The 27787-nt window shown below is 45.9% G+C and overlaps 1 protein-coding gene across 2 annotated transcripts in view; it reads right to left on the bottom strand.

Moving 5' to 3' along the window:
- The window catches only part of ARHGEF17 (Rho guanine nucleotide exchange factor 17), a 161037-nt gene continuing 133250 nt past the window's right edge, over positions 1–27787 (bottom strand). For both annotated transcript variants that reach the window (XM_078156901.1, XM_078156902.1), the window contains exons 10-21: positions 24235–24353; positions 23144–23357; positions 21960–22033; positions 18566–18789; positions 17421–17689; positions 15390–15639; positions 14186–14272; positions 13230–13297; positions 12831–12979; positions 11611–11785; positions 10240–10503; positions 1–8291 (exon numbers count right to left, since the gene is read on the bottom strand). In XM_078156901.1, the coding sequence (XP_078013027.1) occupies positions 8098–8291; positions 10240–10503; positions 11611–11785; positions 12831–12979; positions 13230–13297; positions 14186–14272; positions 15390–15639; positions 17421–17689; positions 18566–18789; positions 21960–22033; positions 23144–23357; positions 24235–24353 (2087 nt within the window). In that variant the 3' untranslated portion in view covers positions 1–8097. The remainder of the gene's footprint in view (positions 8292–10239; positions 10504–11610; positions 11786–12830; positions 12980–13229; positions 13298–14185; positions 14273–15389; positions 15640–17420; positions 17690–18565; positions 18790–21959; positions 22034–23143; positions 23358–24234; positions 24354–27787) is intronic.

Raw genomic sequence — 27787 nt, 5'->3', positions numbered from 1 at the left:
TTTTCCTTTATTGTTTTATTTTATTGTTTCATTCTTATGGTTCTTCCCATTAGTTCTAATTGTTTTTTACATCATGACCAATGGGAAAATATGCTTAACATGAATGTATAAGTAGAGCCTATATCAGATTTCATGCCGCCATTTTGGGAGGGGGCCGGGAAGAGTGGGAGCAGAGAAAATGTAGAACTCAAAATCTTATGGAAGTGAATGTTGAAAACTAAAAATAAATAAATAAATTATTAAAAAAAGACAGTTTGCTAACCTTGCATTCCTTGCCTAAATACAGCTGACCAAGCCAGTATCTGTTACTTAGGAACTTCTTGGTACCTAGGTAGGTCAATCAATGGTTAAACACGGAGCCACTTTTGTCAGATAGGGCCTAGCAATAGGTCAACCCTATCTTCATATAATATCCTATCGCCAAGTACAGTTCCTTGGCTTGTAGAGATGATACATGTTCTTCTCTTTTGTCATTTAAAAAATCATTCAACTAGTTTTTCTTCTAACTACAATTGTGTTCTAAAAACGTGGTTTAAAATGTGTTTTTCTGCTATTATTTTTTCAAAGAATCTTTGATTTTGGAGAGTTTCCCATTGTTTATTCTAAATGCTCTAAGCTCTTTACTGTCATGTTGATTTCACTCAGACCCTCAGACTGGAAAGCACCTTAGCAGCCATTTGGTCCATACATGCTGGATCAAGAATCCGCTCTACAATGCTGTCAACAGGATGGTCATCAAGCCTTTGCTTATAAAGTTCTAGTTGGGAGGGAACCAACTACCTCTGAAGACAACCCATTTTACTTCTGTTTGGCTCTAATTGTAGGGAAGTCTTTCAAGCCTGCACCACCTCCTTGCTACTGCCACCCATTGTTCTTTGTTCTTCTCTTGGACGTGTAGCAGACCTTTCTTCTATATGACATTGCTACAAATATGACTCTTCCCCCTCTACATCTCCTCTTGCCTAGGCTAAATGTCTCCCTTTCTTTCAACAGATCTCCATAAAGCACTGTCTACAATCCTCTCACCATCTTCCTAACTGTCTTTTAGACCTCCTCTGGCTTCCCAATGACATTCCCTAAAAGTGATGCTCCCTATGTGACCCAACCAGGCGCGGAACAGCAGAATCCACTTCCCTTAGGATGGGCATTATGTGCTATAATGCACTCTAGAACAGTATTTGCTCTTTTGTCTTCTTTGTAATACTGTTGATTCATGTCGAGCTTAAAGTCCATTAAATGCTCACAGGCATGTTTCACACTGTGGTGTAGCCAAGTCTCATTACTCTATTTCTTCTTTGAGAGCTCTAACTTCAATCCTAACTCATTTATTTTAAACATTAATTTAATGATCTTTTGAACCATTCTGGAGGGTTTTGCAGTTGTTCATTGCCACTTCATGGCACATAGTAGGTACTTAATAAATGCTTGTTAATTGATTGATTGCTTTTTGGGGGCATTCAGAATTTATTCTATAGAATGCTTTCTTTTCTTCATGGATTTTCAAGTTAATTTCCTTTACTTCATCAAATGGTGGGTAATAGTAACACACCTGGAATGCTGATGGCATTAAACAAGAGACATCCCAACCCTTCGGGGGTACTCCTAGAAACCTGAATGTGGCACGCAGTAACATGATCCTGAGATAGTGGGACTGGAGACATACTGAAGACAACTCCAAAAGGCAGCTATGGTTGGATTTGTACTGCACCTCTCAAGGGACATTTCAGATGGAAGTCTCTTCCCTTCAGTACTAGGTGACATAAAGCACAGAGCACTTGTCTTGGAGTCATAAGACCCATGATTGAATCCTGCCTTAATTGCTGACTAGCTATGTGATCCCGGGCAAGTCACAACTTCTCTTATCATCAGTTTCCAAAGCTGTATAATGGGGATAAAAACAGCAGTTACCTCATGGATTTTTTGGTGAGTATCAAATATCTATAATAGTTCTTTATAAAATTTAAAGAAGTATCTAAATTAGCTATAGTTATTGTTGTTAAACTAAATGGTGTTTTATTGGGCCCTTCTCCAATCCAGTCACCTGCTTTTCTCTGGTCTACTGAAGTTAATTGAATTCCTGGATTTCTATCTGTTAAAAGTGTTAGAGGTGAAGGTAGGACAAAGTCAGAAGGAATCCTCTTTAGTGGTGATTCCAAGAGGTAATTTAAAATGGCATCCGAGTGTTCAGTGGTAATACTAGGCCGGGGTGGTCCCCTTTTATTAAGGGGATTTATTCTGTGAAGTTTGGATTCAGTCAAAGGGCCACACTTGAGGACCCAGAGGGCCGCATGTGGCCTCAAGGTGGCAGGTTCCCCGCAAGGTGTGGGGAGCTGGTAATGCAACCTTGTTGTTTTTTCTTTAGGATTTTCCCTGTGCCAAGTTATTTCCTTTCTTCTTAATAACGTTTATACTGTTTTAGCTAGTTAATATCTAGACATTATTTTATCTAGCCCTCATAAGTCGTTTTGTAGTGATGAGTGGAAGCTGGCTAGTTTAGACACAACCTCTCACTCTGTCCAAATCATCAGATTTAGAGCTGGAAGAGACTTTAGAGGTAGTTTGGCCCAACGCCATTCCCCTCGTTTTACAGTTTACAGTTTACAGAGGAAAATGAAGCTCAGAGAAGTTAAGTGAGTTGCTTGAGGTACCACAGCATCTGAAATGAATGTGGGGACCAGGAGGCCAGTTATAGCAAACAGCCACAGGAAAAGGGGGAAGGTGATTAGGGAAGGAGGTAACTGGATTGAGACCAGGAAGTCAAACAAGCCAGGAAGGTCCAAGTGAGTTGAGGCCAGAGACCAAAGAAAGTTTAAAAAGCAGTGAAAGGCAGAAGTTCTAAATATAAAGGCATATGTCACTAGGCATGGCCCTTTTTGTTCCAACCAGACTGGATCAGTAATTGGTCCTAATGGTGCTGTCTTCTCTTGCTTCATGTATTTATGCAGGCGCTCCCCATGCTTGGAATGTCCTTCTTACCCATCTCTGCATGCCAAAAGCCTCCTCTTCCTCCAAGCTCACCACCTCCTCCAGGAAGCCCTCCTTGATCATCTCTCTTCTCCCGCCCTGCCCCTCCCACTAAATCTGGCACAATCAATACCTGAGCAAGAGTTTTCTCTACAGTATCACCTGAAAAGTCGTCATCCATCCTTCACTTGATGATTTCCAGCGATAAAACAGATCACGACCTCACATGCCAGCCTATTTTTTACTTTGGAGGCAGCTCTGAAGGTTGGGAAGTACTTTCCTTAAATCGAACTGAAATCTCCCTTTCCCATTGCTTGCAGTTCTGTCCCCTGGGGTCAGTGCCTGGGCCCCTCTCACCTGTGGCCTTTTCCCACTCTCTTTGTGTTTCTCCATGAAGTTAATACATAGTCATTTGGTGGTATGAAAAATAGATCACACAACAAGGGGTGGAGATGATACCCCTTGGCCCCTACCTCTGAATCTGGAGGAGAACTGTAAGTGCGGAGCCTGGGGATGGGGAAGCTTGGGACTAGATGGGGAGGAATGGTCCCCCTCACCCAAACTCTCTTTCACGTAGCAGCACGACACCATGGATAAGCCATAGGATTTGTGGTCAGGAAGACCTGGGTTCATATACTGCCTTAGATGTTTACTAGTTCTGTGACCCTGGATAAGTCACTTAATCTTGTGTCTCAATGTTTTTTACTTGAAAAATGATGATGATGAACTTGAGGAACTCCAAGGTCCCTCTAGATCTAAATCTATGTTCCTCTGGTTTGTTCACTTCCTAGACGTATGACCCTGAACAAGTCACTTCTACTCTGCTGGTTTCTTGATCTATAAAATGGGGATAGTACTGGTACTGCCTATACTTCATAGGCTGCTGTTTTGTAAGTCTTAAAGCACTACAGAACTGGGGGGAAAGGGTTATTACTGTAAGGGAGGGGCTCAATTAAATAAATCAATCAAATTACTCACCTGAAACCCATAAATTGTAACTTAATGAGTTTATACTTATCTTCATCGATTAATCAATCTGAGTCTTTGATCAGTACTCAGATTCTGGAGGGGCACTGCACAGGAATGTTCAAATTTGGCTGAGGAAACCAGATTATGCCCTCAGAAGTGTCTATGAAACACAAAGTCAGTTTGAGCCCGAGAGATTGTTCCAGCTAAATCAATGGGAGCTGGGGTGGGGAAGAGGAAGAAAAAGAGGCCTGAGCCTCCTATCTTCCCATCACTATTCTAGCAGTGTCTCTGGATCAGCAGGTGGCAGTGCCTGCGGCAGCATCTGCAGACAGCCTGGATGAAGATTCAAGGCTCCACAAAGAGTCCAGCAAAAACAAAATGAAACAGGGGGCAGCTAGATAGAGCAGAGGATAAAGCTCTGGCCTTGGAGTCAGGGGGACCCGAGTTCAAATCCGACCTCAGACACTTGACGCTTATTAGCTGTGTGACCCTGGGCAAGTCACTTAACCCTGATTGCCTCACCAAAAACAAAGAAACAAAAACAAAACGAAACAAACATACCTAAAAGGAACATGCATAAGGACTTTCAGGGACTGTTACCCTTTTGCCTCATATGCTTTTGAAGTTAGAGCTCACATTCCCTTGGACTCTGTGTGGCCTTATGGGAGAGTGTTTCACAGGCTCTAGGGGCTTTGTTTTGTACCAACTGTTTTTTACTATACCATGACTAATTGAGTCTGGCTGACTAAATGATATCAACTAATTATCATGACGGGAAGCACAACTAATTATCATGACGGGAAGCACACCCAGTCGGGGCTTGAGTTGTAGCATTAGAAAGATATCCCTCTTGAGCAACCCTAGAACCCTGGGGCAAAGTAAATAGCCATACTCTGGGGACCCAACTAGTTAGTGAGAGTTGGGATGCTAGCTCTAAAGTATGAACGACATTATTCTTAAACATTTGACAAGTAGAGTGTCTTCCCAAATCTTCTCTTCTTCAGGCTTAACATTGCTAGTTCTTCCTACTTTTGCCACCTTGGATGTCACACTGGCCTCCAGGCCAGTTTCCTCACGTATAAAATGAAGGGGTTGGCCTGGCCAATCTCTGTCCCTTCACTCTGAACCCTTTATTATTTCCATCCACTCATGGTTTGGCCTTCCATCCTCTCCTCATTTGGGCCTTTGTCTTCTTGAGGACACCCAGTCCTCAGAATACCTGCAGATGACCTTGCAGGTAATTTGCATTCCTGATAAAATGTTCCTTCTATGGGACAATTTGACAACTTAACCTTGTATACTATTGTCTCTATGGGAAAATGTGTTCTATGCTCCTAGCCACCAATTTGGCAAACGTTTGGCATCTTTCCTGTCTCAGAAGGAAGCTGAGCCAATTATCTCATAGGATTTAGAAATGACTGGGAAGGGGGTTGGGGTGGGGAGAGACCCCAGATCATCCAGTCCAGATTCCTTTTTTTTTTTTGCACAGACCCCTTTGATGAAACCTTTTCAGAAGAATTTTTTTTTAAATTAATAATTGAAGAAAATGCTACATTTCAGTTAAAGGTTAGTGGAAAAAGATACAATTTTTTTTCCATATGAGTTCATGGTTTCCCTGAAATCTATCCATATATCCATATATCCATAGAGCCCAGGTGAAGGCCCCTGGTCTAGTCCAAACTATTCATTTTACAGATGAGAAAACTGAGGTCCAGAGAAGAGAAAGGGTAGTAAGTGACTCCCTTCAAGTGGGCATCACCTCCCAGACAGGCAGTGACCAAAGTGCACAGTGGGTCCCCTCACATCCCCTATAGTCTGTCTGTTTGATACTTGTCAGCCCTGTGTCCCACACCAGGGTGACAGGGATGAACTATGGCCGCTCCCCCATCCCCACCCCACTTGGGGACGTGTTTATCTTTTTCTCTGTGTTTCTGTTTATTGACTTGTTTGAAACTTCATCATCCACGGAGTTAATACATGGTCATTTGGTAGTGAGAAAAACAAGACCTTGAACCTGTGTCCCCAGCCCTCGCCCTCCCGAAACCTGGCATGACAAGCCAGAGTCCCCAGAGAGGCAAAACCTTTGGAGTTCCAGCTTGGGGAATGGGGGCCGTAGGGAGGTCAGGCTCTTTCCCCGAAGGTGAGCGGGTGGGGGAGCTGGGACTGGACAGGGGCTACATCTGAGCCCCCCAAACCACTCCCTCCCCTGTCCCTTAAAGAGGCCCCATCAGATTCATTCTGCTTTAGGGGTGGAAGGGGAAGGGACTAGGAGGTTATCTTCCTGGCAGGGCTCAGTCTGTGAGGATGGAGAGAGCTCAGGAGGGAAGGAGGGTCAGTGGTTAGAGTCTGGGGTGGGAGAGAGGGAGCTTGGGATTTCCAGGTTTGGTTCTTGACTCCATTGGTCCCTCTCCCCGTCCCCTAGTCATCACATGCGCCAGTGGACCAGATGCTACAGTGTGCAAGCATGATGGGAATGGGGCTAAGGGCTCAGATGGGCCTGGAGGGGACAGGCACTGGAAGGTTCCCAGGCCCTTCTTGCCTAACTTGGCCAATGGTCAATTAGCCCAGGGCTGGGAAATAACCAGAGATAACCCATGTGGAACTCACTGTGCGACCTGGATAAGTCCTGGAAACCCAGAGGCTTCATCATCATCATCATCATTAGCTGCCTCCCTGATCCATCCAGGGCTCTCAATGTCTTCCTTATTCAAAACAACATAAAATAATGAAAAGCTGCCAATGAGCAGGAAAATGGCTCAGGGTGGAGGAAAGAACCTGGAGAATTTATACACGGAACCCCTGGAGAACTGAGACTCAAGAATCAAACTGATTCTCCCTCCCTCAGTGATGGGAGAGGCGGTCTAGAAAACTGAGAATGGAGCTTTCTCAAACACTGTATAATGGACATAGAGCTGCTTCCCTGCCTTGGATAATGGAGAATAGAACCAAAAAAGGGAGAGTGGAATCACTGGAACACAGGCTCCTCAGGTAGAAGAAACCTTAGCGATCACCTTGTCTACTGCCCCTCGGTTTACAGATGAGGAGATTGAGGCCCAGAGATAGAAAGGTGACTAGTTCATGGTCACACAGCAGAGTTAGAATTTGAATCTAGATTCTCTGGCTCCAGATCCAGAGCTATTTCAAATTCTAGCAGGGAATGATGACAAGTAGAATTCATTTCTCCAGCCCCGAACTGCCATGAGGGTCATGGATGTGACACAGTGGGCCCCACGTGCCAGGCGGGGTCTGTGAAGCTGTGCCTGTAAGGATGCGGGAGGGAGTGAGTGGGTTTGGAGGGTCCAGGAGGAAAGGAAGGTGCTAAGAATGTGCAAAACTATTCTCTGGGGACAGAGGTGGGGATGGGGACTACTGACGGACAAGGACATTCTGCTCCCCTTCAGGAAGGGCGGTTTCAGGCATGAACTCAACACCCCTCTAGAGGAAGGGATGGTTCTGTGTTTCTTGCCCCCAAATCTCACCCTCCCCGCCTCCGTCACTTCCTCCTTTGCTTGCTAGGCCGGACTGGGGCATAAATAAGTGCTCCGGAGGTACCACGAGCGGCAAAAATATACATAAATACTGTACACATGGGAGGCGCCCTCCACATCGCATGTGGCCCGGCTGCCTCCTCCTCTGATCCCCAGCCCCTGGCCTGGGCTCCACACACCCTCTCACCCCTACTGTTTGCCCTGTGGGACTACCTCCCCAATCCGCCCACAGCCTGCAGGAAGCACTTGCAATATTGCACATGGCCCTCTGGCCCGGGGCTGCCCGGGGACGAGTGCCTTCCTCCTGCCCCCAGGGAGAGTGATGGGGCCTCGGCTACCTGGACGAGGAGGGAATCAGGGCAACCCTGGGAACACAGAGAGAGGGCAAGGCGAGGAGGCTGGGGCTGGCAGCGGCAGGCGTCCCGCTGCCCCCACGGGCCAAGGCCTCCCCGTATGTGATCCGTTCTCATGCACGTGTGTGGTCCCCAGATGCACATGGAGCAGAGGATGGGGGGTGCCATGAGGGGAGACGCCGGGCGCGACCCGGCCGGGGGTGTTTCAGACACCAGTCCTTTATGGGGCCACGTGCCTGTGCCCAGGACGCCCAGACGAGGCCCACAGGTGCACACACAGGTGCAGGGCGGGGTGGCGGCAGGGGTGCAGGATCGCGTCCGGGTCACACCCTCCACAGGAGGAGGTGGTTCGTACTATCATCCCGCCCCACCGTCTCACTGCTACTGCTGCTCAGTCTGAAGTCCTCATAGCCATCACCCCCGCTGATCACCAGCATCTTGGGCTTGACCAGGGCTGGGGCTGAGCCTCGGTGTCGGGAAGAATCTCTCCGTTCCAGCAGGGCCGACTTCTCAGGACCTGGAGCGGGGAATGGCAGACCAGTCTGGGCAGTGTGGGGAGGTGGTCCGTCCCAGGCTCTGAGCACTCCCCTGCGCTCCTCCCCCCGTCAACGTTCTGCTGTTTCGTCACTTTCTGTCCTACATCATAGCCCTTCCTGCCTCTCGTGGTACTTCCCATTTTATGCGTTACTTCCTGTCATTTTAAACCGTTCTCCTGTCTTCTAATGTCTAACCACTTCCTGTTTCCTACATCACATTTCTTGTGTGTATATGACTTCCTGCCTACCACATATGACTTCCTAACATGTCTAACCACTTCCTATCTCCCACAAGCCATTTTTCTGTCATGTGTAACAATTTCCTTTATACCATAAGCTACTTTGTGGCAGCTACAGACACCTATAATAATAACAACAACAATAATGATAATAATGATGATAATTATCCTAACTAGCAATTATATAGTTCTTGAAGGCTTGCAAAGCACTTTAGAATGATTATCTCATTTGATCCTCACAATAACCCTGGGAGATGGGTGCTATTACTATCTCCATTTTACAGATCAGGAAACTGAGGCAAATAGAGGTTAAGTAACTTGTCCAGCTACTAAATGAGGCTGCATTTGGACTCAGGGCTTCCTACCTGCATACCCCACACTCTGTGCACTATGTGGTCTCTTACTATTAGAAACTACTTCCAATGCCTACCAGCCATTTCTTTTCCATTTTAGTTCCTTCATTCCCTCCCATCCTGTTTCTAACTTTTTCTGGACCATGCCCTTTCTACTCCTCCCTCCCTCCCTCCTTTCTTCTTTCTTTCCTTCCTTCCTCTCTCTTTTTTTTAGGCAATTGGGGTTAAATGACTTGCCCAGGGTCACACAGCTAGTAAGTGTCAAATGTTTGGTCTGAGGCCAGATTTGAACTCAGGTCCTCCTGACTTCAGGGCCGGTGCTGCATCCACTGCGCCACCTCGCTGCCCCCTTCTTCTCTCTTTCCCTCCCTCCTTCCTCCTTCTTTCCTTTTTTCCTTCCTTCCTTCCTCTTTACCTCCTTGCTTCCTTCCCTCTCTCCTTTCTTCTATCCTTCTTTCCTTCTTCCCTCCTTCTTTTCTTCCTTCCTTTTTTCCTTCCTTCTTTCCTCCTTCCCTTCCTTCCTCTCTCTTTCCTTCCTTCCCTCCCTCCTTCCTTCCCTCCTTCTTTCCTTCTTCCCTCCTTCTTCCCTTCCTTCCTCCCTCCCTCCAATCTATCCATTCATCATGTATAGCTATTTCATAGCTATAAGAAACTACAGCCCATTTCTGATTGTGTGTATGCTTCTTCTATCTACCACAAACGACTTCCTGGGTAGCATAACCATCTCATGCCTCTTCTCAGCCCATTTTCCATCGACTACCCCAGCAGTCCTTTTGGGGCAGATGTTCAGTTTCTTTGTAGGGAAGTCCCAATGACAGAGTCGCCTCATCACTTTCTCGGTCGCTTCTAGGCCTAAGGCGTTGCCTCGAGCACGGAGAGGCTAAGTAAGTCTTTTGGCCAGTGTGGTCAGAGGCAAGGCTGGAACCAATGTGTTCCTGACTCCAGGGTAGCCTTCTTTTCACTATGCCAAGGTATTTCTCACAATGATCACATTTTCAAGGGGGAAAAAAGTAAACACAGAAACGAAAACTAGGACACAGGGCTCGACAAATCAGCATTTCTACAAAGCCTCGCTAAAAGTATTCTGGCTTTTCATGAAAACAAGGACTGCCCTGGAAAATGTGGGCTGTGTGGTTACCTCCGTCTATAGCTTCAATCCTCCGGTGACCTATTTCCTATCTTGGGTAGCACTCCCCTCTCCTACACGTTCACTTCCTGGATTTTTGGGGTGTCCGAGAGGCTCCCTGTCCCACCCATGTCCTCTGAGGGCCCCCCTTTCAGGGAGAGGAAAAAATGGTGGCTGTGGCTATCGGATCCCCAGAGCCTGGCTGACTTACTTGCGTCATGGGATGGCGGAGGGCAGAGGAGGTCAAAGTTGTCTGGGAGCTCGATAGCGGTCAGGAAGCGCACGTGCCCCGTGTGGCCCTGGACCAGGCCAGCAGGACTCAGTGGGGCTCGAGGGGTGCTGACGGTATTGGGTGAGGTGGGCATCGTGAGCACCACCCCGGCGCTCGTCCCGATCCACAGCAGGTCCTCGCAGGCCAGCAGGGCTGTGATGCGTAGACAGGCAGCCTTGTGCTGGCGGATGATGGCATCGGAGCCTGGGGAAAGTGGGAATGAATGGGATGCAGGGGGAGCCAGGGCCTCTCTACCCTTCTAAGTGTCCCTAGCTCTAACACCCCACCCCAGCAAAACAGCCTTCAGCCACCCTCCTTAAGGGGCCCAGGGACAACTCTGTCAGGTGAATGGCAGATCTGGAGGGGCCCTTTGGAACCATCTACTCCAGAAGAAAATCCTAGGGCTCAAACAGGGGAAGTCACTTGTACAAGGTTATGCAGCCCCTTCTCCCAGTGACTTCTCTGGCAGAATTAGGACTCAAGCTCATGTCTTCTGATGCCCCCTGTCCTTGCCCATTGGTGATCACCTAGTTTGTGGCCAAGCACTTGAATGAGTTCGTTAGCCTGACATTCAAGGTATTTTACAGTCTAGCTCCAATCCACCTGTCAACCTTAATTAACCTACTTCCTGTGGTTTCCTATTTAAATGTTTCAGTATGACCCTCAGATCCCTTACCACCCTAACCAGGGGACTAACTCCCACTATCTGATTATTGATTAATGTACCATTTGTGTGTCATGAGAGAAAATTTAAAAAATAATAGCATTTAAAGAACAGTTTAAGATCTGCAAAGTGCTTTGCAAATATTATTTCATTTCATCTTCACAGCCACCCTGGGAGGCAAGTGGTAGTATTATCCCCATTTTGCAGATGAAAAAACTGAGGCAGGCAGAAGTTAAGTGACTTGTCCAGGGTCACATAGCTATGTAAGTGTTTGAAGTTGGATTTGAACTCTGTTTTTTTTTAATCCAAAATCATAAAACTGAGTTGATTTCGTCCACAACGTTGACATGCCCGGCTTCAATGCACCTCAATAAGCTAGAGATCTCACAAGACCCCCTGGAGAAGCTAAAGCTTGGAGGAGTCAGGAGACTTGTCCAAGGCCACACAGCTAGCAAACAGTAATGTGAACCCCACTCTGCTGACACCAAGTCCGGCGTCCTCAGCATTAAATCACCTCATCTCTCCATCTTCCCTCCTTCCCACCGTCCTCATAGGCTCCAATGGAGCCTGGGCCTCCCTCCCACCAAGCCACCGGCCTCCCCTATCTCCTTCCCCCAGCCTGGCCCTGGGTTCCCGGCCCGCCTCACCAGCGAGCATCTTGTGCACAGGGGGTGTGATGTCCACCTCGGCCAGCTGCTCAAAGGTGCCTGAGTGGTACAGTCGTACTTGGGCTGTGCTCTGTAGGGCGATCCAGACGCCCAGGCTGGAGTTCACCATGCAGGCCACGTTGCGGTTGGGGTCCAAGCCGACCTGGAACGTATGCTGGGGTGGCAAGGGGTGGGATGGAGAAGAGGGATGACTTAGACTTTTCTGGGCTTGTTGGACATAATAAAGCCTCCTCTTCACATATTCCGCATTCTGGTTTGTAGCCAGACTAGCCTACTGGCTGTTTTCTGTCTATAACATTCCGTTTCCCACCTACATGCTTTTGCACTGGCTTGTACCCCAAGCCTGGAATGCATTCCCTCTTCACTTTCTAAGAATCCCCAGCTTTCTTCAAGGCTCAGCTGCCTTTAACTTGAGGTGTATCTAATTCTCTTCAGTTACTGGCACCCTCCCGCTCCCAGACTCTGTCTATATTTTATACTGATGTTTCTGGGCACATTCTCTTTCTCCCCAGTAGAATATGGGCTCCTTAAGGGCAGGGACTGTTTTATTTGTGTCCCCAGTTCCTAGCAGAGGGCCTGGCACACAGTAGGTGTTCAGCTGAATGAACGAGTGAACTCAAATGCCTTTACCTCTGGTGTTTCATTTGATTTTCCCAACCAAAGCTAAGGGACATTAGATCAAAGCTTGCATGCCTAGCTCTCTGAAACCTGAGCAAGGCAAGTTCAAGGGGAAGAAAAAGTTAGGAGGCTACTCATCTTTCATGACTGGCTTTGGAGGAAGGTCCACTGATCAGGTGGCGCTATCCACAATTCATGTATGGGGAAACTGAGGTTCAGTGAGGGGAATAACAATTCCCACTTTTGTAGTACTCGAAAGTCTTATAAAGTGCCTTCTTCGCAGCAATATTGCAAGGTAGGGAGGATTATGAGCTCCATTTTACAGAGGAGGAAACTGAGGTTTAGAGAGGGGAAATGACTTGCCTAGGATCACACCATAAGTCAGTAGCCGCAGTCCTGATTCAGTTCAGGGTTCCTGCCTCTCCCACATCAACCCCTGCCGAGATGACAGGGCTGGGTGCTTAGTGCCTGTGGTTCCCAAATAGGCTTAGCTTGAGGCTCCTGTGGCTGGTTCCCCAGCCTCCTCTAACCTGGACCCTCTCCCTGCTCCGAGGCCCTCCCCTGCCCCCGGACCCAGGTACCTCCTGCTGCAGGCTGCCTGTGTTGAGGACAAAGATTCGGTTTTGGCATCCACACCATAACTTTCCCGACACTGACACCATCTTGGTAACTGGGTTCCCTGGACTCCCCAGGACTAGAGATTTGGAGTTCTGGGGGTCCCAGAAATGGCCTGCCCAGGGAGAGAAAGGAGAAGAAGAGAGGACTTGGCTGGCATTCCATCAGAGTGCTTCCTAGATTCTCATCGCCCTAGTACCCTCATCCTACCCCTCTACCAGGCACCCTCTATTTAGGGATCACAAAGTATCAGAGCTGGGAGAGAGTCACACAAATGTGGCTGGAACCTAGGTCTCCCTCCTAGGTCCCAGGTGTCTACCTACTTGCCCCAAAATCAGAGAAGTCCTGGTTCCCAAGATCCTTACCTGCTTCCCGATTATAGACAACAAGTTCTCCATTCGCCAGAGACACAAACACCTGGTTATCCAGGTACCTAGCCCAGGGGAATTGGGAGACAGGAAAAGAAGGAGTCAGCTTTTCCCTGTGTCTGGCACAAGTCCCTGAAGGTAGCTTGAGTTAGTTAGGGGCCCACCCATGGCCCCCCCTGAAAAGGAACCTTGGGGACACCCCTCAGAATATGGAAGCAGTGGTGATAGTGGTGGGGGTGGGGTGAGATTAGGGCAATAATTAGTTTTCCAGGTACCTCCAGGCAAATTTTGGGGAGCACGGTAGAATCTAGAATCTTGGACTTAGAAGGGACCTTAGCTATCATCTAACCCAATCTCCTCATGTTAGAAATGAGGAAACTGAGGCCAAGAGAGGAGCAGGGATTTATCCACAGCTACACAGTGGGTCAGGGGCAGAGCCCAAACGAGATTCCAGGTCTTTTGTCTCTCAGACACAGCCTCTCTAACTTGCTTTCCCCACCCCAACACTCTCAATGAGTGGGTGGGGTTGAGGGGCTGCAGAGTTGGGGGGTCAATGGTAGAATCAGCTGGGAGAAGCCAATGGAGAGTTGGGACAGGGGATTCAGTGCCAGCTGGGTTCAAAGGAGTTGTTATTTTTAGCAAAATTTAAGGTTTGCAAAATGCTTTACATCTATCACTTATTTGATCTTTCTACCTGTGGCAGGTACTGCAGGTATTAGTATCCCCATTTTCCAGATGAGAAAAATGAGGCTCAGAGAAATTAAGTGATTTGCCTGGAGTCTCCCAGCTAGCCTGCATTCAGGTGAGCCCAGGTGTCTCCTGACTCCAAGCACAGCACTCTTCTCCGGTATCACTCTGTCTCTCTAAGTCAGGGCCAGTGGAGTTAAGGGTTTAGTGTTTGGGAGGGTTAGAGGACCTGGGGGGTTCAGGGTCAACAGGGTACAGGGCCTTACATGATGGCTGTGACGGCCGCGGCGTGCTGAAGCTTCATGCTGTTCTTGCGGTTGCGGATACTGTCCGAGGACTGATAGACGTGGATGCTGCAGGGACCATAGCCATAAGACAGATGCCAATTTCTTCCCTGCCTTTGCCCTTGATCCCATCTACTGCCTGATGGCTTCAAGCCCATTACCCGGCCCCAAGGAAGACCCAGCCTTCCTCTCCTAGCTGGTTCTTCCTTTGGTCTGACCCCAGTCCCTTACACTGAGACTCAAGAATCTTTAGAGGAGCCAGGCTTCTTGGGTGCAGGCCAGTGCCTTCGACTCTCACCCACAATGTCTCCATCATCCATCCCCTTCTCTCAATTTCCACCAGCACCACTCTGGTACAGATTGCCATCTGCCTGGACTACTGTAATAGCTTCATTTAGAAAAGTGTTTTAGTGATGCTCTTTCTGGGAGTAAATCTATCAGTCCCTACCACCAACAGCTTGCTCTCTTGCCCCTCTCCTCTCCTAGTAGAAGCTGTCCCTTGTCCCCATCACAAATCAACAGATCTCATTTTGCATCTCTAGTCCTTTCTCCCTTTGGCAATGCTCTCTTCTTCACCCAATTCAGCTGTCACATGCTTCCAGAACAAGCTTTCTTTAACTTTGATTCAGGTTCAAACCCTTCAGTGGTGCCATATTGCTTACTGAGTCAAGTTCAAACTTGCTGGGGGGCTTGGCATCCAAAGCCTGCCATAATCTGCTGCGACACTGCTTTTCCAGCCTTATCTTATATCATTACCTTTCATGCACTTCCTGCTCCAGCCAAGTTTGCCTGTTCTCTGTCCCCACCAACATGTCCTGCACTCTAGTTTTTGGAGATTTTCTGGCAATGTTTTCTCTACCCATCTTTACTCATCTTTCAAAACTTTACTCTTCACTCTCTCAGACCTCAAATAGCTCTTTGTCTGCATGGCTATAATGTACTAATTTGATACTGGGTATTACAGTTATCTGTATCATCTTCTCCCCATATTAGACTTGGAGCATTGTGAGGGCAGGCACTAGACTTCACATCTCCATAAGTGGAGCATGGGGAAAGCCAATGTTGCCCCATCTATGCTGGTTGCACCGTTGGCCTAGGATGCAGGATGCTGAGGTCTCTATGACTGCCTGTCCTGTTCCTTCCCTCCACCCTCCAGTCCCTCATAATCCACCCTGTGGGGCCATACCAGCCATCTTCAGTGCCCAACCACATGGAGCTTTGGTAGGCCTCAGGGTCCATGCTGAGCAGGTCTTCCAGGCTGCCCCTGGTAAAGGACCCCCGACTGGAGCGGCGAAGGGCTCGTCCATCCACAGGGCTGCCACCGTGGGGCCCGCTGGGGCCAAAGGAGCCAGACAGGGGCAGGAAGCCAGGTTCCGGCTCCTCTTCAGAGCTGGTCGTCTCTGCTGTAGCCTCTTTGGAGCTGGGCATCTCCTCATCTGGGGAGGTGGAAAGGGAATGTGGAAGCCCAGGTCCCCAGATCCCTTGCAGGTTTCTCTTCCTTCCTCTTTCCCTTGCATCCTTCCTTCATCCACCCTGCAGATTCATCGCCCACTGTAGCAGCATTTTTCCTGACTCCTCCCCCCACCAATCCTGCAGTCTCTACCTACCTGCCTGCATATGGACATGGAGTCACCTTCCAAATGGGTGCAAGAGAGAAAGCCCTGAGTCAGGAGCCAGAAAACCTGGGTTTGAGTCCAGACTTTGCCCCAGACTCACTGTGACTTTAGGGAAATCCTTTCTTCTCTCTCTCTCTCTCTCTCTCTCTCTCTCTCTCTCTCTCTGTCTGTCTGTCTGTCTCTGCTTCCTTCTTTATAAAATGAGGATGCTGGATTTCTAAAGGGCCCTTCCATCGCCATGTCCCTCCCCTGGCTCAGGAACCTGTCCTGACTCCCCACAGCCTAACCACAGACCAGATGTCACAGAAGTCTAGTCTCATCAGCCTGGAAGAGCAGGACCTCTAATGTGGCTGCATCCTCTCTCTCCATCCTCACCAGGCCCTACTCAGAGGGCAGCAGGATTTCAAGGTCGGAAGGGACCTCAGCAGCCATCCAGTTTAACCGGTACATTCCTTAATAAGGATCGTCTCTACATGCTTGCCATGGGGCCATCCAGCCAGTGCTCGAAGATCTCCGGTGATGGAGAACTCACTACCCTCCAAGGCAGTACGCTTCACGTTTGTACAGACCTCCTTATTAGGAATTGTTTCATCATATTGAGCTGATAGGTTTCTCTAACTTCCACTCATTGCTCTCAGTTCTGTGGCCCAACAGAATAGTCCCTCCTTCCTACGCCTTCCAGCCATCATCTCGGCCTGGTCTACTCTTCTCCAAGTTAACCATGCCCAGTTCTCTCAGCCAATCCTTACACGGTCTGTTCTCCAGGCCGTCCTCCGCGCTGGTTGCCCTCCACTTTGTCAATGCCTTATCTACAACATGGCACCCAGAAGATATCCCAGGTGTGACCTGACCAGGGCTGAGGACAGTGGGACCAGAACCTTCTCATTCTACTTCTCTAAAGCTAGACCAGGAGAACCAGCCCCTTTCTTTCAGAAGCCAGGTTCATTCTGGTGAACAAAGGTATTGATTGACCTGTGCTCAAGCTTTCACCTTTCTGCCTGTTCAAATCTTCCTGGTCCTTCAAAGCCTGGCAAAAGCCCTGCCTCCTCCAAGAAGCCCTCAATGACTGACTCAGTCCACAGTGCATTCTTACTCATCTCAGAGGGGTCTTATTTCATTCTTAAAATGTTCCCTGGGTGTCTCTCATCTTTCCAGTCTCTCCAGATTGTGGGGTCTCAGAATCACTGAATGTTAGAGCTAGAAGGGACCTTAGAGATTATTTAGTTCAAACTGCTTGTTCATTTTATAAGGGGAATGCTGAGGCTCAGCGATGGGATTGCCACAGTGAATATATGGACGAGCTGGAACTCAGGACCAGATCCCTCTAATTCCATATATTTTCATGATTACCATCCTGCCTCCTTTCTTCAGCGTTTACACATCACCGAGGCACGTGGACCTAGAGGTAGCAACTGGGGAGGAGGACTAGGTAAAAAACTGAATTAATTAACTAACTAATCTATTAGCTCTGACTGACAGCTTGGAAACCATCCGACTTTCTGATTCCTCCCAATCTTCACTACCATCCCCCCAAACCGCCAGAAGAGAGGAAGCCTGTGGCTACCTCTGCCTCCAGGAGGCCTCCCTGGATTGACACTCACTGCCAAAGCTGGAGGAAATGGTGGAGCGGCTGGCCTGGCTCTGTAGTGTCCCGGACGGGCTAGGGGATGACTCAACATCTGAATCATCGCTGTCAAAGGGCATGAGTTCTGGGCCTGCAGTGCTGTTGCTGGGCCCTGGGGGCAGCTCTGGGGAGGAGCCTGAGATGGAGATGTGTAGGCAGGGCTGGGAACTGCCTTCATCCAGGGCAGCCGCTGTGGCTGCCACCTCCGGGGGAGATGCTGGGCTTACCGAGGATGGTGGCTGGTCCCTGTGACAAAGAGAAAGTCAATGCAAAGTTCTGGGCCTGGCTGTCACACCCTCCCCAAAGCCTGTGGTAGGGGGCCTACCACTCTACTACAGAATCATAGCGACGATGGCAGCGGCTGCTTCCTCCTCTAGGAAACCTTTCTGCTTTGGTCAAGGTTTTCTCCAGATTCTGATAGGTAATCTTCCCACTACCTGTCCCCGCTCACGCAGGGCTCAGTCTAGGTGCTACCAGCAATAGTCTTATTACCCTGAGCCTATGACTCTCTTTTTTCCCTTGCCCCTGTGGTCTACCCTACTTTACTTTCTTGGGTCTGGGCCTGGATATTTGTGGCGCTGGAGGCCACAGGCATCACCTTTGAAACTCTGGCTCTAAGCTCGTCCCCTCCAGTAAACTGTCTCAGACTCATCTGGCCAGGGTATTTCCTCAAAGTCCATGTCTGCCTCCGGGAAGCCTCAGACTAAGGAGTCCAAGATCCCCTGCTCCAATGGCAATTCAAAGCCTTGTTCCAAGCCTGCCTCCTCCAGGAATTTGTTCTAGACTGTCATCTCTAAGCCTAACTCCTCTTCTAGGAAGTCACTCGGATTAAGTTGGCCAGTTACTCACAAACTCTTGCTCCAAACTCAAGTCCTTCTAGAAGTAATCTCTGACTAACCCATCTGGGACCTCCTGTGTTCATGGCATTTCAAAATTCTTGTCCCAAACCTACCTCCTCTGGGAACCTTCCCAGTCTAATCCTCCTAGAGATCCCAAAACCCTGGTTCTAAGCCCTATTCTCCTCTTAGAAGGCTTCCCAGACTAAGGAGTGTGGGGGGAATGACTTGTAGGTGCCCCCTCCTCTGACCTCACCATGCTCCCATGGCCCAAGGCCCCTAATACCTGAAGCTATTGTTGCCCCCTCCACCTCCTCCACCAGGCTGCAGGCCAGGCACAGATCCCATGCAGAGGATACGGGCAGAACAGACGGCGATGCAGGCCTCCACGGTGGGCTCAGCTCTCAAGCTCAGCAGGCAGACCTGTCCCACATAGCCATCGCTGTTGCACACCCACACCTCGTGGGCACTCTCAGCACAGGTGCTGTGGCTAGGGGAGGCACAAGAGAACTGGAGGAGAGGGAAGAAGAAGACAGAGTCAGTGGCCGCTGGGACAGGGATCAGAGAAACAAAGAAACTCAGGAGAGGAAGGGACCTCAGACATCACGTAATCCAACCTGCGTTTCCCTGAGGATCCTCTTGACACCATCCCTGTCCTGAGACATTCCTTTCCACTTTTGGACAGCTCTTATTCTTAGGAATGGGTCCCTAACATCAAGCTGAAATTTGTCTTTCAACAACTTTTACCCATTGCTCTTATTTCTGTCCTCTGGGCCCAAAAGCACAAGTTTGCCCCCTCTTTCATGTGACAATTCTTCAAATACTGGAAACCTGGCATTCAATGCCCTTTACGGTCCGGTCCCAATCTCCCTCTCTCCAGGCTCATCTCTTCATTTCCCTCTATATCCTCTTCCCATTGTTTAGCTGAATCAGCCAGGTATATAAAAGCTCAGCCAAGATTGAGAGGTTCCCAAGTTGTTTTCCACCTAAGTTTTCTCTTCTTCAGGTTATACATCTCCAGTTCCTTTAACTGATCCTCACATAGTAGGACCTTAAGCTCTTTCAACATCCTGGAGGCTGACCTCCTTTGGATAATCTATGCTTGGCTCTGGATTTTTGGCCAATTATTTGGCTGGGGAGTTTGAATAAGCATGGATAGATGTCAGCTTTTCAAATTTGAAGATGGGGGCAGCTAGGTGGCACAGTGGATATGGCACTGGCCCTGGCGTCAGGAGGACCTGAGTTCAAATCTGGCCTCAGACACATAATGCTCACTAGCTGTGTGACTCTGGGCAAATCACTTAACCCCAATTGCCTCACCCCCCCCAAAAAAAAATAAGATGACATGAAGCTAGGAGGAATCAAGATTAAATTTAATAAGAATAAATGTAAAGGGCATATGCTTGGGTCCAAAGAATCAATTTTAGAAGTCCAAGATGGGCAAAGTGTGACTAGATAACATTTTGTGTGAAAAGATCTCTATGTTCTGGTGGACTATAAGTTCAGTATGAGATTGATAGGGTAGCCCAAAATCTAATGCTACAATACACCATTTTAAGAATGGCACAGTGGATATGGCATTCTCCAGAACGGTGGTATCCAGAACAATGGCTGTGATACATCCAAAGTGAAGGGTGTGTCAGTAGCACAGTTCTCTGCCTCTACACTACCGTGTTCAGTTTCAAGCACCGCATTTCAGGAAGGACATTGATAAGCTGATGAGTGTCCAGAGGAGGATGACCAGGATGCCGATAAGCCTTGAGACCATGCCTAACGAGGATCGCGTGAAGAAATTGGGAATGTTTAGCCTAGAGAAGAAGACTCAGGGTATCTGCGTCTTTGAAAGCCTTCCCTGCGGAACAGGTAACAGACTGGTTCTGCTGGGCCCTAGAGGGTAGAACTGGAAGGCAAATTTCAGTTTGTCGTAAGGAAAAAATTCCTTAAAATAAGAGCTAGCTCAAAGTGGAATGGGCTATCTCAGGAGACTGGGGGGAACCCTCTCCTTAGACAGCTTCAGGCAGTGGGCTGGATGACCACTTGTCAGAAATATGGTGGAAAGAGTCCTTGGTCACACCTATTGGACCGGTTGCCCTCTTCCACCGGAGTTGGTCAGCCTGTGACCTGGATTTGAATTCTGGCTCTGCCCTTGACTTACGGAATTTAGGTGAGTCTGAATGCTCACCTGTTAGATATCTGGCAGAGTAGATCCTTATTCAGGCCTGTCCTCCGAGGTCACTTCCAACACTGAGACATAACGGCCTTCGGGTTTCTTTCTGGTTCTAAATCATGTTATTCCATAGGTGTATGATTCTTCCTGCCCTCTGGACTAAGTGACCTTCCTAAAGTCTGACTACCTCTCTTCCCTATCATGACTATGTTGGGTGCTCCATCGGGCTGCAAGACTCTTAAAAGCAGTCTGTATTATAGCTTAGTATTTTGTAGAAGGAATGCAAGGCTTTGCACAAATCAAATGCTTAATAAGTGTTGATTTTGTAGAATTGACTTGGGGATTCAGAACAGAGGAGGATGGCTGAATGTGGGACCCGGGGCGGGGGGAAGGAGTCATGGTGGAGCTGAGGGCCTGCTCCAAGGGACCTGAAGGAGCTCTAGTGGCTTTTAAAATACCAATCCTCATCTTGGCATTCAATGCTCTCCCTAATCTGACCCCAGCCTTCCTTTCCAGGTACATTTCATATTGCCTGTCTTGACCCATCTTACATCCAGCCACTGGCCTACTTTCCATCCCATTTCTCATCTCTGGGCCTTTGCAAAGGCAGATCTCCGTTCCTGGAAGGCCTTCTCTCCTCACCTGCATCTTGGAGAATCCCTAGTTCCCTTCAAGGCTCAGCTCGAGCACCACCTTCTTCATAAGGCCTACACTAGTGCCCTGCAAAAATCAGTTGGCATTTACTTTGTAAATATTTTGTTTCCTTTTTGGTGGCATGTTGTTTTTCCCCGTTAGAATGTAAATTTCTTGAGGGCAGGGGCTATTTCACTTTCATCTTGGTATCTCCAGTGACTAACCCATAGTAGGCACTTAATAGGTGTTTTTGAAATGAACAAATGAACTTTAGTTAGACAACTCTATATAAGTAAACTTGGGAGTCTTCCAATATGGCTTTCTTCAAGACCCAACTAAATCCCCTCTTCTACAAGGAAGCCTTTCCCCACTTCTCTTAACTCTAGTGCCTTTCCTCTTTTAATTATTTCTTATTTTTTCTGCATGTAGCTTGTTGTACTTATCTGTTTGCTTGTTGTTTCCCTCGCTAGACTGAATTCCTCAAGGGTGGGGACTGTCTTTTGCTTCTTTTCATACCCCCAGCACTTAGCACAGAGCTTGGAACATAGCAGGCACTTAATACACGTTTACTGACTGACTGAGGTAGCTTTTTTTAAAATGCATATTGTTCATCAACTCATAGCCTAGTTTATTATTCCTGAACCTGAATTTCTCTTTTAAACTGAGAGATGCCTTGATTATGGGATAGGAAGAAGAGGAAATGATGGAAGCTGAAGCTCATAGGGTGGCGCTAGTGGAAGGAAAGGCCCTCTGACCCCTGAAGATGGGAGTTCCAGCCTCAGAAATGAGAGATCTGCCTTGCCTGAGGGTAAGTCAGGGGGAAAGGTAGGGACTTTGAGTTCTTGGATGCTGGAGGGAGCCCCCTCCAGCCTAACCTTACCTGCATGCCACTTCGGGTCTTCATGATGGGGATGGCTTTCAGGAACTCTGGATCCAGACAGTTTTTGCTGGAGGCTGAAATGAACAATCAGAGATGGAGACAGATGAGTAAATGCACAGAGGGTGGGGTGAGAGGAGATGGAGGAGTGTCATCCAGGGCAGGCAGCATGGCATAGGCTGAGTGACCAAATGAAATGGTTTTGTAAAGTACTTAGCACAGTGCCTCACACATAGTAGATGCTTAATAAACACTTGTTTCCTCTCTCCCTCATTGAAGATGGTGAAGGCAACAGACTAGGCTGGAGTTTTTAACCCTTTCTGTGTCATAGCCCCTTTGGCAGTCTGGTGAATCCTCTGGACACCTTTTTTTTTTTTTTGGCTAGGCAATGGGTTTAAGTGATTTGCCCAGGGTCACACAGCTACTAAGTGTTATGTGTCTGAGGCTGGATTTGAACTCAGGTCCTTCTGACTTCAGGGCCAGTGCTCTATCCACTGTGCCACCTAGCTGCCCCTAGAATGATGTTTTTAGGCAGCTGGGTGGTGCACTGGGCCTGGAGTCAAGAAGACCTGAGTTCAAATTTGGCCTCGGACATAGATGCTGTAAACCCAGACAAGTCATTTAACCTCCATCTACTTACAGTTTTCTCATCTGCAAAATGGAGATAATACCAGCAGCTACCTTGTAGGATTGTTGTGAGGCTCAAATGAGATAATATTGGTAAAAACGCTTTGCAACTTTTAAACCATTATATACATGCTGACTAGCTATTAAGCATATAAAATAAAATATACAGGATTACAATGGAAACCAATTATACTGAAATACAGTTATCAGTTATCCAAATAATAAAAATTCCCCTGAAATCCTGGACTAGATCTCTAAGATCCTTCAGCTCTAAATATATATGATCCCAGAAGGCTGGGAGGACTAAGTGCTAAGGACAGTGTGTGTGGGAGGTAGAAGAGACCTTGATCTAGTCCAGCCCCTTCCTTATACCAATTTATAAACTGAGGCACACAATGGGGAAGGAACCTGCCCAAGATCACATGGTCAATAAGTGATGAAGTCAGGATGTCAATCCAATTCTTTTTATTCTTGGCCCACATCTCTTTCCACCATATCACAGTGGAGGGGTGTGCCTATGGTTGGCCTGGGGCTTGACTAGAGCTGAACCAAGACCCTACCGAGTTTCCGCTTGGCTTCATCAAAGGCCTGCTCAAAACCAACTCTGGCATCGGGGTGGGGGAATTCAAAGATGAAAGTATCCGTGCCCTCCGGCCTCGTGGCTGACAGCTCCACCTTGTTGGGTGGAAAGGAGAGTGTGTAGCACAGGGCCTGCTTCTCGGCCAGGTCCCGGTGGGCAGCAGCTGTGAGCTCCTTGATGACGTCATCCAGACTCTGCAAAGCAGACAGACCTCATTTCCCACTCCAGCCCTCCTGGCCTCCAGTGCCCCAACCAGACCCTGCCCTTTGCTATGGTGCGGGCCTTGCCCACGCCAGCTTCAGTGCTTCCTCTAAGTCCATATCACCTCACTTTCAAGGAATGCCTGCCTATTTCCGCCTCCTCCCTACCCCTGCCCCCTTCACCATATTCTTTGGGATCAAGCTCCCTTGGGGGAGTCCTGTCTACTGCAGCCCATACTTCCCTCTCTAAGCTCTAGGATTTACCACTTAATTCTCTCTCATTCTGGGTCTCTCTTGTATCCCCTTTAAGGCAGAGGTGCCCCTAGGGAAAGGGCCAGGCCTCTCCCCTCAGATCACAAGCTTCTCCGAGGACAAGGGGACTGAACTGTCTCTTCAAACCTAGGGCTGTCTGGAAATAGGAGCTATGTTACTTCCTGAGATTGGAGGGTTCCTAAGGCAAAGGTCGCACTCCTCCTCCCCAGATCACAGGCTTCTCTAAGGGGCCATGTCTTCATCTCAATTTTTTTTCTCATTTTCTTGGGGTGAGGCAATGGGGTTAAGTGACTTGCCCAGAGTCACACAGCTAGGTGTCAAGTGTCTGAGGTCACATTTGAACTCGGGTCCTCCTGACTCCAAGGCTGGAGCTCTATCCATTGAGCCACCTAGCTGCCTCTCTTCATCTCAATTTTGAAGCTCCTTGGAGGCAGGAACCCTCTGATTCTGAGGTTCCCTGAGGGCAAAGGGGCTGCACCACTCTCAGACCAGGAAGACTGTGTGACGGGTCTGGTATCTTGCCACTTGCTGTCCAGGATGCAGACTAAGGGAGAAGCTAGGGCAAGGAACTCTAAGGAGTGCCCAGGGAAGGTCTTACCTGGTGGGGGAAACTGAGGCTCTCAGACAGCTTGCCGATCTGGCCCAGAGTGTTAAGGTCCTCATCCAAGTGGCTAATAGCTTTCTGGACACTCTCTCGGTTGGTGGCATGGGATGCTCCTTGGGGAGGGAGAAAGTGGGACAGAAAATGTCAGGAAGATTAGTAATAAATAGGATAAAATGGGGGCAGAGAGCCAAGGGAGAACAATAAGCTAGATTAGCATGTAGCAGTCTAGTGACCAGCTGTGTGACCCTGGCTAAGAACTTGCATCTTTCTGGAAGTCTTCTCTAGAATCACAGGCTCTTAAACTATGGAAAATAGAAACCTAGAATGCTGAGTCATGAAATTATTCAATACAGAATCTTAGGATGCAAAATATTAAGACAGTTTAGAATCTTAGAATTCAAAATCTTAGAAGAACACAATTGTGAATCTTAGAATGTAAAATCTTAAGACACAATTTACAACGTTAGAATATAGAGTCTGCTAAGGATATACTTTATACTTTAGAAGGTAGAATCTTAAGACTATGTAATATAGACTGACAGAAGTATTCAATTTAGAATCTTAGAAGGCAGAATCTTAGAAATTTATAATTAAGATTATAGAATGCAGAATTGTAGATGAATAAAATTTAGAATTGAAAATATAGAATCTTATGAGTATATAATTTGGAATCTTAGCATGTAGAATCTGAGAAGTATAAAATTAAGTCTTAGAATGTAGAAACAGAAATAGAAACTTTAGAGTCTTAAAATGTAGCCTCAGAGTCTACAATTTAGAATTTTAGCATTTAGACTCTTAGAAGCATTCAATTTAAAATGTTGGCATTCAATTTAGAATGCCATTATTCAATTTAGAACATTAGGTTATAGAATCTTAGATGTATTCAATATATATTTCTTTTTAAAAAATTTTTTTTAATTAAAAAAATTTTTTTTTACCCTATTTATTTATTTATTTAGTGAGGCAATTGGGGTTAAGTGACTTGCCCAGAGTCACACAGCTAGTGAGCGTTATGTGTCTGAGGGCGGATTTGAACTCAGGTACTCCCGACTTCAGGGCTGGTGCTTCAATATATATTTCTAAAATGAATAAATAAATCAGAATCTTAGAAGGCAAAAATCTAGGCATTTTAAATTAAGAATCTTAGAAGTATACAATTTTGAATTTTGGAATGTAGAATCATGGAAATATTCAAGTTACAATCTTGGAAATATTCAACTAAGAACCTTAGAAGTATCAAATTAAGATTCTTAGAATGCAAAATCATAACAATAAAAAAATTAGAACGTTAAAATGTAAAATCTTAGCATACACAATTTAGAATCTTAGAGAATTTGATTTGTAATCTTAGAATTCATAATCTTAGAATCTTTCGAAGCACACAATTAGCATTCTTAGAATGCAGAATGATAAAATTTATAATCTTAAAATGTAAAATGTCAGTACAAAATTTAGATACATAGATATATTCAATTTAGAATTTTAGATTGTAGAATCTTAGACAAAAAATTATGAATCATAGAATGCATAAATTTAGATGTGTTCAACTAAGAATTTTATACTGACAAATCTTAGACGTATACAATTTCAAATCTTCGAATGTAGAACCAGATAAGTGTTCAACTTGTAATTAGAGAAATATTTGATTAAGCATTATAGAATGCAGAACCTTAGAAGTACACAATTAAGATTCTTGGGCCAGAGGGTCTGAGAAATATATAGTTTAGAGTCTTAGAAGTATTCAACTTACACATGTAAAATGAATTATCTTGGAAGTAAATAATTTAGAATATGAGAATGCAGAATTTTTAATTTAAAATGTAGAATTTTAGGGTTTAATTATGAATCTTAGAAAGATTCTATTTAGAAGCTTAGAATACAGATTCTTAAAAGTATCTTTAGAGTACTATTAGAATACTAATATAATTTAGAACATTAGAATGCAGAATCTGAGAATAAAGAATCTTGGAAATAGTCAATTTAAAACATTTAAAGGTGGGGCCTGAGAAGAATGCAATTTACAATCTTAAAAGCATTCAATTTAGACTATTAGAATGAAAAATCTTGGATTTGTACAATTTAGGTTCTTAGAATGCAGAATCTTAGAAATATACAATTAATATTCTTAGAAAGCAGAATTATAGAAATGAAATCTAGAATCCTAGCATATAGAGGTATACAATTTAGAATCTTGGAATTCAAAATCTTAGAAGTATTCAACAAAAAATCTTAGAAGTATAAAATTTAGCATCTTAGAAGTATGTATTTTGATTACAATAATATTTTATTTTCCCCAATTACATGTAAAGACAATTTTTAACATTTTAAAAAAAATTTTGACTTCCAAATTCTCTCTGTTCCTCTCTTCCCTGAGACAGTAAGAAATTGATATAGGTTGTACATGTGTGATCATGCAAAACATATTTCCATACTAGTCATGTTGTGAAAGAAGATAAGTGTGTGATTTAGAACCTTAGCAAGTGAGATCTAAAAAAAATACAATTTAGAATCTGTGAAGTATTAAATTTAGAATTCTGTATCTTATAAGTATTCAGTTTAGTCTTAGGATGAAAGCTCTTAGAAGTAGACAACCAGGGTAGCTAGGTGGTGCAGTGGATAGAGCACCGGCCCTAGATTCAGGAGAACCTGAGTTCAAATCCAGCCTCAGACACATAACACTTACTAGCTATGTGATCCTGGGCCAATCACTTAACCCCCATTGCCCAACCAAAAAAAAAAAAAAGAAGAAGAAGTAAACAACCAAGGATTAGAATGTAGAATCTAGGAAGTATACTATTTTGAATCATAGAAGTACTCAATTTAGACATATGAAATCAAAAATCTTATAAGTAAATAACTCAGAATCTGAGAAGTAGAATTTTGAATTTTAGTATATAGAATCTTATAGGGATTAAGTGATAAATTTGGAAGGATTCAGTTTTGAATGTTACAATGCAGAATCTTAAAAGTAAACAAGTTAGACTCTTAGAATGTGGATTCTTAGAAGTATTAAAATTAGAATCTTAGAGTGCAGATTCTGAGAATGTAGAATCTTAGAAATATACAATCTAGAATAAGAGGATGCAGAATCTTAGAATTAATCAATTAAGGATCTTAGAATGCAGAATCTTTCTTAGAAGTATTTAATGAAGAATCTTAGTATTATACAATTTAGAATGGAAGAATAAAATTCATAATACATAATTTAGAATCTTAGAATATGCAATTTAGACTATTAGAATGCAGAATCTTCAATGCACACAATTTTGAACAGACTGCAGAATCTTAGAAGCATTTAATTAAGAATCTTAGAAGTGCACAATTAAGATTCTTAAAATGCAGAATTGTAGAAGCATGAAACTTAGAATTTTGAAGTGTAGAATCTTAAGGTATACAATTCAGAGTCTTAGTATGTGGCCTTACTTAGCATGTAGAAAAGTAAGCAACTTAGAATTTTAGAAGGTAGGGTCTGAGAATTATACAATTTAGAATCTTAAAAATATTCAGCTTAGATTTGTAGAATAAAGAATCTTAGAACTTATTCAAT

The sequence above is a fragment of the Phascolarctos cinereus genome, unplaced genomic scaffold, assembly GCF_003287225.1.
Source record: "Phascolarctos cinereus isolate Bilbo 61053 unplaced genomic scaffold, phaCin_HiC Scaffold_726;HRSCAF=1367, whole genome shotgun sequence".
Classification (NCBI taxonomy): Eukaryota; Metazoa; Chordata; class Mammalia; order Diprotodontia; family Phascolarctidae; genus Phascolarctos; species Phascolarctos cinereus.
This window is presented reverse-complemented; position numbering and strand designations above follow the sequence as displayed.